At 40.9% G+C, this 17,902-nt stretch overlaps 1 protein-coding gene across 1 annotated transcript; it reads left to right on the top strand.

Annotated features, from left to right (window-relative positions):
* Positions 1–2,934: 2,934 nt before the first annotated feature.
* On the top strand, positions 2,935–17,212 carry NAA20 (N-alpha-acetyltransferase 20, NatB catalytic subunit). Its single transcript, XM_082745411.1, has 6 exons — positions 2,935–3,092; positions 7,102–7,126; positions 9,821–9,911; positions 10,543–10,678; positions 16,127–16,272; positions 16,695–17,212. The coding sequence occupies exons 1-6, from the start codon at positions 3,040–3,042 to the stop codon at positions 16,778–16,780; spliced, it is 537 nt and encodes a 178-aa protein (XP_082601537.1). The 5' UTR covers positions 2,935–3,039; the 3' UTR covers positions 16,781–17,212.
* Positions 17,213–17,902: the final 690 nt, after the last annotated feature.

The raw sequence follows: 17,902 nt of genomic DNA, 5'->3' as shown, positions 1-17,902 counted from the left end.
TCAAAAAACCGTGAGACTTTATGGAGTTCAATGGAGTTCATGCTTTTTATCGAAATGGTGGGGACGATAATGTAAAAACTGTTGATTTTATTCTTTACAAAGTCATGTTTATCGAGGCATAACTGGCAGTAAAATTCACTGTCTTTAGTGTATGTTCTATGAATTTTGACAGAAACACTCAGTGATGATCCGTCACATAAAACTTTCCCATAATTCCCTTCTGCTCTCCCCACCCCAGTCCCTGGCAACCACTAATCTGTTTTGTGTTTTTATAATTCTGCCTTTTCCAGAATGTCACATAAATGGAACCATACCATACACAGAATTTGGACTCTGGCTTCAACATTTGTATACAGGTTTTTTTATGTGAACATAAGTTTTCGTTTCTCTGGGATAAATGCCCGGGAGTGCAATTGCCGGGTTAAATGATAGTTGGTTATTTGGATTCTAAAGAACCACCAAACTGTTTTCCAGAGAGGCTGCACTATTTCACATTCTCACTGGTTATGTGGGAGTGATGCCGCTTTGATTTATTTTTTTTTAAATTTCAGTGTTTAAACTGCTGAAATTCACCAGGAGATACACTCAGAGACTCACTAGGTTTGAAATGTATGGGCTGTTAAGAATGTTTTACTTTTGGAAGTGTTATGACAAATGATACTCCAACATAAACTAAGTCACCCACAAAAGGGAAAACAAAAATCATGCTGGCCTACTCTCTCCCCCTAGAAACTTTAAACAGAAAACAAGGGAGTAATGAGGTTTACAAAGTCTTCGGCTTTAAAGGAAACCTTTAAGTACCCATATTTCTAAGGTGCTCAGCGAGCTCTTTGATTTTAATTTAGTGTTAAAGGACCAAAAAAGAAAGAGAGAGGAGAAAGAGAGATGGCTAGGTCTTCTCTCGGGGATACCCTTCCAGGTTAGCTCTGGAAGCAGCAGAAAACTGGTAGTAAAGAAACTGTTTCTTGTTCACAGAAAAAGAAACACATTGTACACATCCAGATGATGCAACAGATTACTGCTCTGTGGATATCAACCAGTTTCACATCTATTTGTGCGTACATTTCAGCATTCCTGATTGCCTTGTGCACTTCAGTTTTTTAAAAATATTTATTTATTAGAGAGAGCTCAGGTGCACAAGTTGGGGGAGGAGCAGAGGGAGAGAGAATCCTCAAGCAGACTCCCCACTGCACACGGAGCCCAGTCCTAGAACCCTGAGATCATTACCTGAGCCAAAACCAAGAGTCCGTTGGTTGACCGACTCAGTCACCCAGACACCCTGTCTTGTGCACTTTAAATTCTCCCTGAAAGTGAGTTGTAACAACTTACTGGTTCTTTCATTAATTAATGAATTATGATTTTCATCATGTGCTTTTATATTTGTATGAAAATCACCATTTTACCTTTTCTAAAAATTATCCTTTAACATTCACTCAAACTGACACCTTAAATTTGCTGAAAGGAAAATGCCTCTAAAATGTCGCCCTCTTTAAGCACCTGGCAGGCAATAGCTGAGCTCATGAGGTCATATTCTGTCCTCAGGGTACATTTCTAGGTTGAGGTTACATGCTCCAGGGACAATTACCTGCATGTTCACACTCAGCTAGATTGTTGAGATTTTTGGAAACAATGCCTGGTGATGAGCTTGGACCTTGGGAGATCCTTCTTATAGGCCTATTTCTTCAGCCTTCTGCTGTCTCCTTCCATGCCTGACCTGCATATTTGGGCAGGGGGGCCGTTGAAGATCCCTACAGAGTCCGAGGGTCCCCAGGTAGTCAGATGTGAGGGCCTTGGAATTCAGACCTCTTCCTGAAGAGTTATGTGGGTTAGTTTGACCTCTGCAATGTGTCCCTCAAGACCACCTCAGTACTTGCCTAACAAAGGAGTGAGGGGAAAGAACCTCCAAAAGCAGGCAGCACATTTCTTAGCCTCTGGACCTGTGCTGTCCACTATGGTGGGGAAGCCACTACCTATGGGGCTATTGAGTGCTAGAAATGTGACTAATGCAACTGAAGAATGGAATTTTTAACTTCATTTAACTTTAACCAATTTAAGTTTACATGTGAAAACTGATGATCCTTTCAGGTATTTGAAAGCTAGTATGATTGGAATCATTTGAGGAGGCAAATCTACTTTTCAACTATACATTTTATGTATACATTTGATGAAATCTAAATGCAGAACAAGGGACACCTGGGTGGCTCAGATGGTTGAGCAGCTGCCTTCAGCTCAGGTCATGATCCCAGCGTCCTGGGATTGAGTCCCACATTGGGCTCCTTGCTCAGCAGGGAGCCTGCTTCTCCCTCTGCCTGCCACTCTGTCTGCCTGTGCTCACTCTCTCTGACAATAAATAAATAGAATCTTAAAAAAAAAATAAATGCAGAACCAAGTATTTCTGATGACAGATCACCTGCTGGATTGAAATATGCTGCAAATGTAAAATACACACCAGATTTCAGACTTAGTTCAAAAAAAGTAAAACATTGTTAGTATTTTTTTAATTGATTACATGTAAAATAATAATTTTTTTATATATGGAGTAAAATAACATACACTGTTACAATTCATTTCACCTTTCTCTTTATGTTTGTAAACGTGGCAGTAGAATATTTGAGATCACATACTGTGATCAGTGGGATGGCCAGCTCTGGACCATGAATTTTCCCATTCTGGTCCACAATTTTTCTCATTTATTACGGACCACGCAGGTGTTCCTGAACCCCGCTTTTCAGCTATAATTTCCTAACCCCTGGGCAGCTTTCTGTCTCCTTTCTAGCAGATCACACTATTTACTTCCACTAGAAATTCCCACGGAGAACTTTTGAGGCTCTGACGGATAAGACCCCCGTGACTTTACAAGAAAGATCCTGCAATTCCAGACGCCGCCGCCAGAGAGAGCCTTGTCGCAGTCGTGGTTGCCGAGCAACTCGTGGCCCGGAAGCGGTTCTCCGCCCCGCCCCCGCGGCAACCGCGCGCAGGACAACTTCCGGCAGGGCGGGCGCGGGGGTCTCCTAAGCCTTCTTCCGCGGCGGCGGCGCAATGACTACGCTCCGGGCCTTCACGTGCGATGACCTGTTCCGCTTCAACAACATGTGAGTGAGGCGCCCGGGGCTGGCGTGGGTGGCCTTGTCCCCTGTCCCGGGCCCGCAGGCCTATCCCGCGCCGGCCGCCCCTGGCGCGTCCCTGGGAGCCGCCGGGTCGGAGTCGGAGCCGGGGCCGGGGCGGACGTGCGGACCTCCCTGCTGACCTTGGCCCAGGCGCTGCAACTTTTCTCGCGTCCTTGCGTGCTCGTCGGAGTCGGGGCAGCGCGCGGGCGGCCTGTCGCGGTGGCTGTCCCGAAGCGCCGGGGCGGGCGGGAGGGGGTGGGGGAGCGGCCCGAAGGCAGCCGAGGACTGCCGCCTGCGGCCAGTGGCCAGGCAGGTCCGGAGGTCGTTGCGAGGTCCACAGCCACGTGTTCGGTGAGCCCAGCGGCCGATGGTTCCATTTGTATCGGAGTGAGACCTTGTGAGTGTGGCACCGGCCGCCGTTTCTTTCTTGGCCCGGGTTCGTTTCGTTGCTGAAGCGGCACATTCAGGGACAACTTTCAGGTGTAAGTAGTCGGGGCGGGCACATGCTGATGGAGGCCCACTGTGTGTGCTGTAAGTCCGAGTTAAGGCAGGATTGTGACTTGCAGGTACTTAAACAAGCATTTTATTACATAAGTTTCTGAACGTTTAAAAAGTCGACAGAATTTTACGCTGAACACTCAGAGACATTTCGGCTGGATTTTACAGTTGACATGTTGGTATGTTGACTTCCTCACGTATCTGTTCGACCGTCCATCCATCCATCTATCCACCCGCCCACTCCAAAATCCACTTTAAAGATAGCTGGGCAGTGTGTGAAAACTGAGGATCAAGTGGTTCGGATTCAAGTGTTAGGAGGATGGGAAGCACTTGAGAGGAGGTGGCTAGAAACCTTGCCAAGAGGGGGTGAGCCTTGAAGGGTGGATAAAATGTTGACAGTGATGAGGAAGTTCTGGAGAAGGAAGCAGGTGTGAAGGCGAGAAAGCTTGCGGCCAGACACGTGGGAGGCAAGTGTGACTGGAGTGGTGGGTTTCTCTAACTGCGCCATCAGATCAGCTGGTGAAACTGGACTTTCGCTTTGTCGTTGAGGTTTCAGTCTTGACTGTTGGGAAGAATTTTCTAATGGGCCTCTTTCAATCAGAGCAGTGTAACTAATGTGGCTTGTGTTGAGCTCCCCCTGTGCTTGCTGGGCTCTGGCACTGTAATAATCCATTTACTCCCCACAGTTCTCTATGGCAGGTGCTCTCATTATCCCCATTTTTTGTATGAGTAAAACTAAGGTACTGAGAGCGCCAGAGAATTGCCCCAGGTGCTAGAGCTCTGTGGTGGGTGTGGGTGAAGCAAGGAATCTAATCCAAAAATATTGGCCCTGGAACAGTGGTTCTTTAAAGAGTGGTCCCAGACCATCAGGGAGTACTTTGGAAATGCATATTCTGTTTAAGGCCGCTTTAAGGACCAGTGCTCTGGGGCTGGAGCACTTCACCACAGTTATGTGGAAGGTGAGGAAATTGGAGGAGGTATACCAGGCAGATAAGCCATTTAGGACATCTTGGCAACAGGCCAGAAATGATGACAAAGGTTTGGGTGTGGGAGTTGCAAGCCCGGGAAGGGACAGTGTGCCTGGAAGCTTTAAGAGTAGTTGGCAAAACCTGTGTGTGTCTGTGTGTGTGTCTGTGTGTTGCAAGTCTGGGTAGTTAGCAAAACGTGTGTGTGTGTGTGTGTGTGTGTGGCAAGTCTGGGTAGTTGGCAAAACGTGTGTGTTTGTGTGTGTGTGTGTGTGTGTGTACTTTAAGAGGGCATGTGCACACATTCAGGCGCCCCAGAGCATCATGCACGACCTGAGCCAAAATCAAGAGTTGGACGCTTAACCACGTGAGCCATCCAGGCACCCGCAAAGCCTTGTTTTAACTGAAAGGGAGGTGAGGAGTTGAGTCCTATGGATATTGGGAGCAGGAGAACTTCAAGGCAGAGAGAATAGTTAGGGCACAGGTACCTGTTTCTGACGGGGTGGGGGGCAGCTGATGTGTATAGAGCAGAGTGAGAAAGTGGGAACAGGGCTGGATCTTAGAGAGGACCTCCTACGAGTTGGGCTTCTCCACTAAGTGTTTTGAGCTTCCCAGGTGCAGAAATCAGGTAAGTGTCTAGGCTAACGATAGCAATTTGGGGGACCCACACTATGTAGATGGTATTAAAACCAGGATGCTAGGTGACATCAGTGGTGGAGTGAGTGTGGATAGGAAAAAAGAGGCTCCAGGTGTTGTAGGAGAGCTAGTGTCCCTTTGAGTTGGGAGGAGAAGCTGATGGTGGGTCTTGGAAGCTCTGTGAGGAGAGCATTTCAGGTGGTGGGAGTGGGGAGCCATGTCAGGAGCTGCTGATGGCCCAGTGTGCAGCATGTCTGTACTTTTATCCCAGGAGGGGAGACTTTTGGGAACGGGGGTCTGGGCAGTGGAAGGGGGCAGATCTGCCTACCAGCACTCCAAGCATGGTTACAGGAGAGCGAGTAGAGGGGGCTGCAGACGCTGTAGGTGTGTGGGTGCCATGGTGGGACCTTGGTGAAGGCTTCTTCCTATTGTGTATTTTCTGTTGTGAAATAGGAAGCAGCTGATAATGAGAAGGAGGTGGCCTGTTGTGGATGGTTGAGGCAAGGCTAGAAAGCAGTCGTTGAGGAGTGTGGGAGACTGTATTCCCACACGGGAACAGTGATTCTCCAGGTGTGGCTGACGCTCTTCCCTTTTTGCAAGGTCAGAGTGATTTTCAGGAAAGCACCAAGATGGTTTTTTTTTGCCTTCTTCATTCTCTCACAAGTGCACAGTGGAGTTTTCAGCTGTATGGCTTGCAATACCAAGCGTAACAGACACAGATGTGAGAATCCAGCTGCCTTTTTTTTTTTTTAAAGATTTTACTTATTTATTTGACCGAGAGATCACAGAGAGAGATCACAAGTAGGCGGAAAGGGGGAAGCAGGCTCTCTGCTCAGCATGTGGGGCTCAATCCCAGGACCCCGAGACCGTGACTCAAGCTGAAGGCAGAGGCTTACCCCATTGAGCCACACAGGCACCCCCAAGCTGTCTTAAGCTAGACATTAACAAAGATTTGTAAATTGTTAAAACAAAGCCTTTTTTGTCGCTAAATTGTGTTCCTGAAAGTAGTCACTTTTGGTTTTAAAAAAAGTTATTAACATGTAATTGATTTATTTTAAAATGTTTTAGAAAATGTCATTATCAGTAGATATAACCCACTTAAACAAGTTCTTTGGGGGTCCTCAATAATTTTGAGTGTGAACAGTTTCTGAAACCAAAAGTTTTGAGAACTACTGGCCTGGAGAAGTGCCTCGATAAGGGTCCCAAGGAAGAATCTGGCTAGGTATACAAGAGGAAGTTATGGGTGGCTGGTTTTGAGCCTGGCAAAATAGTGGTTCCATTAATTGAATAGGAAAGTGAGGGCAGAGCTCTTTGTAGCCAGCTGCAGAGGTGTGTTTTAAGAACTGTTGACTCAGGAGTGTTGTGATCAGGTGGGACAGGTGCTGGGTAGCACCAGAGCCAGATCCGGGAGTCTTCCTCCAAAAGTTAAGGGATGGGATGGTAGGGAAGAGGAGGTAAGAATGTAGAAGAGTGGATGGAAACTGATGGGTGAGAAGGCCCACACTGAACAGCTGAAGGCCCAGAGACAGATGGGAGGGACTGCTGTCAGATGCTGCCGGGAGCTGGTTCTACTTTCTGTGACTTTCATGCCTGGTTGGGCTCCAGTTCCATTGATGATTTACTGCCATTTAGAAAAATGGAAGGTTTTGATGCAGGTATATGAACTATAAAGTCACTTGTAAGGAAGAAACCGTTAAATAAAAATTTATAGATATCTTTATAGTGGCTGTGTGGCTTAGTTTGGCCTTCGGTATCTTCCTTAGCCCTAAAGTTGGTTTTAAAGTTGTGGATTTAGTGTGTTTTGTTTTTCTGGTGCATGTTTTTAGTTTCAGTGGCTTATTTAAACTGGTTTTGTCAACACTGCTTACTACTGACATTTCTTTTCTTTCTTTTAGTAACTTGGATCCACTTACAGAAACTGTATCCTTTAAAAAAAAAAAAAAGTTAAATGAAAGCTAAGAGTAAGGAACATGGAGAAACAAAAGAAAAAATGACTTGAGTACCGAAAAACTTTAAAACTTGCAGGCCAGGAAACATAAGCAACATTGAAAGCAATTTAAAAAACCAAACAAACTGGGACTGAGTTGTCTTAAATCTGCCTGGCAAGCTGCTAACAAAATGACCTCATAAATAAAGCAGTGCAGCTCCCCTTGGTGGTAAGTATGGCTCCATACAACTGAAAGCAGTGGCTTCAGGATGGGTTATTACTCTCTGAACGAAGCCTGGTGGTGATGAGCAGTCTGTGGTGGTTTCATGAAGTCATTGGCGACCAGGCTGTGCACTGTAACCACCATCTCACTCCCAGGGTGGCCTTGGCTTTCTCGGGCATCATTTCCTGGCAGGAGGATCAACAGAGGGGAAGGTGAGAGTGACCTTCCCTTTCAGGAGTACCTTTAGGAAGTACCATACAGGCTTCTGTATCCCACTGACCAGGAGCTGCCTCCTGCCACACTCACTGAGCTAAAACAGTCCAGGAATGAGCCCAGCTTCCCATTTGGGCTTATTACTAAGACAGGATTTGGGGGTAATAATTAGCCATATCTATGATGTCCCCCAATGAAAGTGGGCAAAGATGTGTGAAGTTAGGGTGCTGTGGGTTATGTTCCACTAAGAGACAACCTCACATTCTCAGTGGCTTTCTAGCTTCTACTCCATGTCCACTGCAGAGGAGGAGGGTAATATTAACTGATAATTTAACAAAAGAGGGCAAAGAAGCTAATGACATATATTAAGGGTTCAGTCTCACCAGTCAAAAGATATGTGGATTAAAACCAAAATGATATGCTGTGCTTTACCTATCACAATATCAGGGATTAAAAAATGATTAAACTCATGCTGATGAGGGTAAGAGGAACATTCTCATAAATTGCTAGTGACAGTATAAACTGTGAGAGTTTCTGGAAGGCACTTTGGCAGTGTAGTACATACTAAGTAATTCCACTTCCCAGGAGCTAAAAATAACAGGTGAGGACTTGGCAAACTAAGGCATGGTCCAAATTTGGTCCATTGCCTATTTTTATTTTTGTAAATACAGTTTACAAAACTGTATTGTGTCTAATAAGACACAACCATGCTGAAAAATTTACATATTATCTGTAGGTTTGTCCATGGCTTTCACAGAGTAGTTGCATCAGAGAGCATATGGTCCACCCAGCCTTGAGTATTTACTGTCCTGTTACAGGAAATGTTAACCCCGGAGTTATGTCATTACCAACATTTTTATTAGTTAGGATATTAAAAATTTGGAATAGCATTCACAAACAAGGAAATGGTTAGACAAAATATACTGTATTTGTGAGGAATTTAAAAAGATTTTCATGACACTGAAAATAACATGTCCCTTGTCAGCAGATAGGTGATTTAAATTGATCACCCGACGGAGTATACTATACATTATTAAAAATTAATTATACGTTTAGATAACATGGCTACAAATCAGAAACAAAGCTGAGTGAAAGAGCAGAAAAATCACTGAAGTTTTCATTTTGTATTTCAAAAAATTACGACTTTTTAGAGACCTCCATGTTAAAAAGATTTTTGAATAACACAAAAAATTTTCACTGTAAATAAGGTGAAGTATTAGGATGCAAATCAGCTTACATGGTGTGTGTCTAGTGACACTTCAGATTTACAGTAAAAATCCCATAATCCAGGTGAGGCCGTGTGTGCAAGTAACCTGCCAGGTATTAATGGTTGCTGAACCAATACCCGGCCTCCTGACACTGGTTGAGAGGCAGTAGTGGTGTGTGTCGGTGGCTGACCAGCAAGAAGACTGGCTAGCGTGCTGTTATGGGTTATGTTTGAAGAGTGCTCGAAGTAGTGGCTGTCGTTCAGAGGAGAATCTGAAGAACTTATGACTGAGCAAATTTTACAGAAATAAAAAAAAGAAAAGAGTTGTGTGATTGGTGGTGGCCCCTCACAGAATTTTATCAGCGAGCTTACACTAAGAAGATATTAGAATGAGCATATGTCAGTAAGGATGCCAGGGTTGAAGAGTGTCATAATGAGCAAATTATTCAGGCTTTTACTCTTAAGTCAGCATTGATTTGTAGTACCAGAAAGGGAGAATTTGAATCAGTGGAGGGGAAACACTAGGTAATTGATGACTCTGGAAATACTAAAGTTATTTTAGTTATTTTCACAGCCACACAGCTGAAGTAGGAACTAATCATTAATTTTCTAGTGCAGTTATGGAAAAACAAAAGCATTGAGCATCTACTTTGTGCTCAGCACCAGGGATAGAGTGAACATGACATTCATATCCAAAAGGGAGGGAGAGAGTGAACAATATCCAGTGCTGGTAGGTGCTGTGCGGAGATTTAGATACAATGTGATCAGTATGGACACAGATAATAGAACTTCAGACTCCTGGTTCTCTGCTGTTAGATGGTGTTGTCTCCACTCCTATTTTTGAACTTATATATTCAAGCAATTTTGTTATAAATTATTAGTGCTAACCTAAATAATGTACTGACATGAATATACAGATCACACATATATTGAGCTGGGGATAAAGTAACAATATATTTTCAAAGGAACCTTTCTTCACAATGTTTCTTTTATGAAGAACTTTGTACTGTCCATTACCTTCCACACTCCTTAACGAGACTCTAGTATGGGATTCCTTTTTACTTACAGTACCTCGCCCACTGGCCAGAGTACTTCATTGTTGCAGAGGCACCTGGTGGAGAGTTAATGGGTTATAGTAAGTATAATACCACTAGAACTTTTCTGAGTAGGCAGTTGAGATTTTAATGTAGGTTTCAACTGATTGTTTTAGATTGATTGCAGAAGTGGAAATATAATCATGCTGCCTAGAATTTTATTTCCTTTAACCACTGACAGCTCACCCATGCTTTCTATATTTTAGGCATTGTGCTCTAGGCCCCAGGAGACACAGACAGACAAGGTCTCAGGCTTCATGGATCTTTCATTCTATGCTTATTATTTCTGCATGGTTTTTTGGGTACATAACACAGGAATTATAGCATCTTCATTGAATTAGTGGCATTACTAACAAAAATTTGAGCTGTGGACTCTTAAGTTTTGTGTACACATACATACCTACATGAAATGTAGATATTTTAAAAAATAGATATTCTGATTGTGTTCAAAATTAGTTGTTTTTAGTGTATCATTCCTTTAAAAAAAAAAAACCTTTCTCTAAGTGAGAGTCAAATAAGAGCACTAATAACCATTAGCTAGAAGACTATGTGTTACTTAAAAATTAAAACTTCGTCATTAGTGTCCTTTATAATAAAAATGTACCAACAGTCATTCTATATTCATGTATAAATCCATGTGTTTAATTACTGAGTGCAATCTTTTATTGGCAGTCATGGGTAAAGCAGAAGGCTCAGTAGCTAGGGAAGAATGGCACGGGCACGTCACTGCTCTCTCTGTCGCCCCAGAATTTCGACGCCTTGGTTTGGCTGCTAAACTTATGGAGTTATTAGAGGAGATTTCAGAAAGGTGAGATCCTGCTTTTCAAGTAATAATTTATGAACCCTATTTGGTTTTTATCACGGTGAAAATTTCTAAGTTTTTTTTCTGTCCAGGCTGAATATTGTGCTTCAGTTTGCAGGATTTTCATTTTCATCAGTAGTTGTGTATTCACATATTCAGAGTAGTAGCATTGTCCCTATTTTGCCATTGAGGAAAATTCAGGCAAAGTAAGTGACCTGCCATGGGCTTATATGCTGAGTAATAGATGCAACCTAGCCCTTAAGGTTTTTTTGTTTTGTTTTGTTTTGTTTTGGTGTTCTTGACACTGTTGCAGATGTTCCCAAATTCTCTGTCAACATCACCCTTTGCATCTCAGTGATTTTTTTTCATAGTGCCCCTATGGCCAATAAAAAAAAAAGAAATCCCTCAGTTTAGACTTAACCAGTTATGTCCCAACTGCTTAGTAAATACTTATGGCCTAACAAACTAGTAGCTGTTTGGAAAAAATAAACAAATTGAGAGAAAAAATATTTCATTGTTAAATAACTGTGGCTACCTAATGAAATGTGTGACTTTTGGGCATTTCATGACTTCTTAATTTTAGAAACAGATTTGACACAACCACCTGTATTCTTATTTCATACTGATTTTCTTGTAGTACTGGATTGTTTTTTTTTTTTTTTTTTTTTTTTTAGTCACAGGAACTGCCAAAACCTGGCTTCATAAAACCTTTGATGACCTTTGTCGTTAGAAGAAGCTTAACGCCATGTAATGCTGCATTTGTCATTATATCAAACTAGTAGTTTGCCATTGTCTGACTTGTAAGGTTTATCTGTGTTTCCCCCCAAACATCTGAAGTATCCTACAGCACCTCTAAGAGTTTGAGCCACTTTGGAGCACTCTGGGTACACACTAAAAAAAAAAACCTGCCGGATTTAGGGCTTTTTTTAATAAAGACCTATTGAGTAGGTCAAACACCCTCATTATATGAGATAATATAATTAAAAGACTCCTGCCAGCTCCCATTCTAAAAGAGGTAAGAGATGTGTGTTTAAATTTAATCAGTTGTCAAACTGCCACTTATTTTTTTCCTCTACTTTTAAATGCCTAGAAGTATATAAAAGGGAATATTTGCTGAGAAGGGCTCTTGAGGTTTTACACTTAATGGATTTAAAAATGCAAGTTTTTTTTTTTTTTTTTTAAGATTTTATTTATTTATTTGACAGAGATCACAAGTAGGCAGAGAGAGAGAGAGAGAGGGAAGCAGGCTCTCTGCTGAACAGAGAGCCCGATGCGGGACTCGATCCCAGACCCTGAGATCATGACCTGAGCCGAAGGCAGCAGCTTAACCCACTGAGCCACCCAGGCACCCTAAAAACGCAAATTTTAAAGAAGTAGCTAACCAAGCTGAAAATGCTCTGGGCCAAGTTGGGGTTAAAAGGAACTTGAGCTTATTCGGGAAGAGAGAAAATAGTATTAACTGAAAAATAAATCAGTTCTAGTACTTGAAAAAATTTTAGTTTATACATATTTGTTAATGGCATTTGTTATCTTTTTGAAAAAAAGCATTTGGCATTATTATATAGTAGACAGGGAGTTAAGAAATAGGTTCTAATGAGCTATCACCCTACACATACGATTTTATGTACTTATGGGACAGAGTCTCAGAATAGAAAACAACTACGCTCCTATCTTTTCCATTTTCTAAATCTTTGTTATTTTGGAACAGTTGCTAAGCTTAGTGTGTGTGTGTGTGTTTGTGTATACCTACGTACATACATACATGTATTTTTAATTATACACATTAAAAACAAGGAAATTAAAGTGGAAAAAGGAAATTAAAGTGGTAAAACACACAAGAAGCCTGAAAAGAGATGTTAGCTATGAATCCAAATATAATCTGTAAATACAGCACTGAAGATTAATGGACTAATTACTCCAGTTAAAAGACAAAGACCTGAAGCCATTACGGTAAACTGAAGCCAGCCACACAAAGACAAATGATGTGTGATTCCACTTATATGAGATATCCACAACAGGTAAATTTGGAGAATCAAAGAGTGGAATGGTGGTAGCCAAAGACTAAGGAAGAGGGGAGTGGAAGTTACTAATCAGCAGGCATAAAGTTCAATTAGAATGAATAACCCCTATAGTCTGCTGTACAGTTTACCTGTAGTAAAAGAATAACATACATTTAAAATTTATTAAAAGAGAAAAACCTCACATTAAAGTGTTCTTACAACAGTAAAAGACCGTCAGAACTGTATTTACAGGAAATATATGTAAAGATTAAAGATTGAAAGAAATTTTTTAAATTATCATGCAAATTCTAACCAAAAGACAGCTGGTATACTTATTAACAAGAGTCACATAATAGTTCAGTAATTTTTCAGAGTAAAAAAAAGGGTCACTGCTTACATGTGAAAAGATTTAATGCATCAGGAAGATGTAATAATTGTAAGTTTTATGTACACAGTGACATAAATTCAAAGTAAAAATGCAAAAATTGATAAAAGTACAAGGAGAAATAAGTAAACTTTATCATAATGAGAGATTTGAACATCCTTTTTCAAACTGTAGAACAATTAGACAAATTGATTAAGGGCACAGAATAGGGGTGATTACTTTTCCTAGGCCAGATACTTAAGCTTTACAGGCCAGCTAATCTAGTGCATGTGTATGTGTGTATATTAAACACCCCTTCAAAGTTTTAAAAACTGTGCTTAGCGGGAGAGCAGTACAAAAATAGGTTGTAGGCAGGACCCCCTTCCTCAACAGATCACCATCAGTAGTAGCTAAAAATCTTTCCAGAAAGCTATGACTTCTCTGGCAAAATTTTACCGACTATTTTAAGAAGTGTAAAGATTGGAAGTTCACTTTTACACAAACTAAAGTCTAGAGTAATACATAAGAAAGCCCAACAAGATCTATGAGGAATGGAAATTTAAAGAAAATATGCAGTCTTTATAGATGCAAAAGTCCCAGAAAAATCTTAGCAAAATTGGACTCAGCAGTTAATAAAAAGGATGATATTCAGGGGAAGGAAGGTGGTTTTAACATGAGAAAACCTGTAAATGTATTCCAACCTATTAATAAATTAAAGGAGAACAATTGTTAGTAAGTGCAGAAAATGCTTTGATAAAATCCTATTGATTAAAAATGGTTAACAATGTAGGAAATAGAAGGGGAGAACTTCCTTAACCTAAAAAAAGAATATTTACCAAAAATCTATAGTAAATATTAGCAGTGATGTAGTGAATGCTTTCCCTTTGAGGAAAGGGCTGAGACAAGGAAGAATGCCTACAGTAGCCCATCTTCAGTAATTTACTGGAAATCCTAGACAGCATAGTACAGCAAGAAAAATAAGATACAAGGATTGAGAAGAAACAAAGCTCTTATTTTGTACGTACAAGACTGTACAAACAAAACCACAAGAAGCTACAAACAAATGTTTAGAATAAAAGCTAAGCAGAGTTGTTGGACAATCAGTATAAAAATCAATTTCATTTATACACAAAAAGTAAAATTTAAGAAAAGATGCCAGTTACAGTGGCATCAGAACAAATTAAGGCCTTTGAGAAAAATCTAACAAGAGCTATGCAAGACTTCTCTGAAGTTTCTAACACTTCCCTGAGAAACAGAAAAGATGACCTCTCTTAGTGGAGAGAGAACTATGTCAGTGGCAGGGAGGGCTAAACTGGTGTTAGATCCATGGAGCCAAACTAACTGCAACCCACATCTCCAGTCTTTTTTTGTGAAACTTGTTCAATTGATTCTGAAGCTTACAGGGGAATGGAAAGAGACAAGATCATTTGAACAACAAGGTGGGAGGGTTTGCCCCTCCAAATATCAAGCTATAATGAGTGAGCTCTGTGTCAGTGCTGGAGTACTTGTCAAGACCAGAGGAACAGAGCTGAGGAACAGATGCAGGGACACACGAATCCTGACATAACTCAGGGATATGTGAATTCTGACAGAACTCAGAGGAAGCAACTGCAGAGCAGCAGTGGAGGGATACAGTCCTCAGTAAGGATGGTGGCACGACTGGATAACCACATGGGAAAAACATTTCCCAGATTACTGCCTTACCATACACAAATCAATTCCAGATTTATTAAAAACCTACATGTGGAAAAACGAAACTCAAAAGCCCTTTTAAGTAATATAGGAGAGCGTATCCATGACCTCAGGGTCGAAAAGAGCTTCTTAAATAAGCCATAAAAAGTCTGATTGTAAAGGAGAGGCTCATATGCAACTTCAGTGAAGTTTCTGTTCATCAAAAGTTATATGAGGATAATAACAAGTCAAGCCACAAACTGGGAAAAGATTGGCCACAATCCTTTAAGCAATGTCAACTACCCAGAATACACAGAGGACCACAGCTGGGGGGAAAAAATTGTGAAGACCAATAAGGACTGAAAAAATGAGAAATCTAAGTGACCTACAAAAATGTATTTAGCCCCATTAGTAATGAGAAATGCCAATTAAAATTACCCTGAGATTCTTAGGACATTTTCAAAAATAAAAATGCACCAGGCCTTGTCACTATGGGAATGGAGTCTCACCCTCCGCTGGGAAGTGGGTACTACCTAAAAAAGGTGAAGATGCCCCTATGAGCCAGTGATCACACTCTTAGTTGTAGACCTTAGATACTGTACCATGAGACATACAATAAAAATATTTGTAGCAGCACAGTTTATAATCATAACCCAAAATGTTTATCTGTGGGACTATGGACGACTTGTAGTGTATTCACCTATATAAGGGGGCGCTAAAAAGAGGGAAAATGAACAAAATCCAGCTACACCAGGCTGACTTGCACTTTACTGAGGGGGCAAATCACCAGAGGATATGCAAAGTACAATAATATTTATGTAAAATTCATCAATAGGAAACACTGTACTAGGTGGTGAATCTACGGCAAAACCCGAGGAGCTAATGAGAGTGGGTTGGAACTTGGAGACCTCTGGGTAAGGGGGATGGCTGTCACTGCCCAGAGAGAACTGATGGCTTTAGGGATGCCACTGTCAGGCAGTTCATGTCCGGTCGTTACGTGTGGGCCATGGCCACACGGGCTTGTTATTGCTCAAATCTTTTTAGTTTGCACATACGGGTAAAAATAATTGTATTACTAGTTGAAAATAAGCATGTCATTTACTGTGATGTAAAATATACAGTAATTAAAGACCGAATCGTGATTTTAAAAAATGTTCTAGCAGTTTATCTTTTAAAGAAAATAACAGGTTTTTAAATGTTAGTATGCTAACAGAAAGTATCTCTTTGTACGTCAAAATAATTGACATAAATCGTCAGAAATAAAAATGGATACAAGGTAATCAGCTGCAAAGTCCTATTATTTCCATTCTTTAAATATTAATCAAAGCCAACTAAAAACAAGTGTTGTTTCAAAACATGTAAGTATTTTCTAGAATTTCCCACATTTTAACATTTCCCCTTTTTTTTTCTGATTTAAAGAAAGGGTGGATTTTTCGTCGATCTCTTTGTAAGAGTGTCTAACCAAGTTGCAGTCAACATGTATAAGCAACTGGGCTACAGCGTGTACAGGACGGTCATAGAGTACTACTCGGCCAGCAACGGGGAGCCCGATGAGGATGCCTATGGTGAGCTCCCTTCTGTGGCAGTATCCCCCCCCAAAAGCCAAAACATTTACATTTATTCTATACACTAGTCATTTTAATAAGTTGAAAAGAACCCTATTTGTTGGACTTAAGTTTTTTAATTTGAGCTATAATTAAATCTCCTTTAACCTGCCTTCATGAACCCACCTGGGGTTAACCAGTGGTTAATTAACTGTCAGTTGTTTAATTATGTTACATACACGCATGTTAATTTTACTAAGATTTTGTCAAAAGAACACTGGTACATAGAACTCAGTTTGTGACTAGGAGTCTCAAACACATTTTCTGAGGACCTAGTAAATAGAGGGGTAGGGGAAAAACCTCTTATGGGAACTTTACATACACACTTCCACATAAGATATTTTGGTATTTGGGTACTTACATTAAATTTTGCTTCCTAACAGATATGAGGAAAGCACTTTCCAGAGACACTGAGAAGAAATCTATCATACCATTACCTCATCCTGTGAGGCCTGAAGACATTGAATAACCATGGGCAGTGGTTCTTAGGCTGATGCTCCAGATATTTTATGGACAATATTATTTTCATTGGATGATCTTGGAGCTCTATTAGGAGAAAAGTAATCATTTAGGTCTTACAGACTTCAAAATAATACAGGTTATAAACTTCAGTCTCATTGTTTCCAATTAGCAATATCATACCTACTAAAGCTGTTCACTGTAATAAAATTCAATCAAAAAGGCAGCTAGGTCAGACGGAAACATTCCGCTATTTTGGGTCATAATATTCACTATATGCTAGGGAAAAAACTTGCTCCAGTCTCCTTCTAAATTCCGTGCCTGAGAACCACTGCTGCATATATTTTTTTTTTATTTTGTATCGAACTATTAATTGAAGCTTTAAAAGCATATATGAAATGTATAAATCTAAGATGTATAATAAAATGCACTGTAGACTCTATGAATGTGTTCTAGAAGTGTGATACTTGTTTTCATACTGTTAATCCCAGGTCTTTTCCTTGTCTAATCTCACACCACTTTGCTTAAATCCTGCCTTTGAAAATATAAAAGACACTGAGGTTTCTTTAAAGGGAAAAAAGAACCGAATTCCAAAAGAAAGGCCATAAAACTGGGTCATGGGCCACCCATGTAGTTTCATGTATAGTTTTCTTTACTTGTAAAAATATCCAGCGAGTAAAAGTGGCTAAAGAAAACCCCACAGAAACAATTACTAAAAAGCTTTTGCCTGTGAAAGGACTTACCTCTTGTGGAGTTGAGGGTGAGAGATATTGTTCATGTTCTCCCATGAGAGGGTAAACTTTTCTTTCATGCATTGCATGCTGGCACTAGCCAGAACATGGTGGTAGGAGTTTACATTGGGAATCTGACCATTAATTTTTGTTCTTATACAGCATAAACAGGACAAAATTGTAGGAAGACCCTGAATAGTCACTTATATTAGCATTTTGTCCTGCTTTCATCTCACTCCTTGACTCTGCACTTAGCCAAGGGGTATTAAAAATCGGAGGGACGCCTGGGTGGCTCAGTTGGTTAAGCAGCTGCCTTCTGCTCAGGTCATGATCCCAGCGTCCTGGGATCAAGTCCCACATTGGGCTCCTTGCTCAGCAGGGAGCCTGCTTCTCCCTCTGCC

This window comes from Mustela nivalis (assembly GCF_964662115.1).
Source record: "Mustela nivalis genome assembly, chromosome: 8".
Lineage (NCBI taxonomy): Eukaryota > Metazoa > Chordata > Mammalia > Carnivora > Mustelidae > Mustela > Mustela nivalis.
The sequence above is the reverse complement of the archived record's forward strand: the minus strand, read 5'-3'. Positions and strand labels throughout refer to the sequence as shown.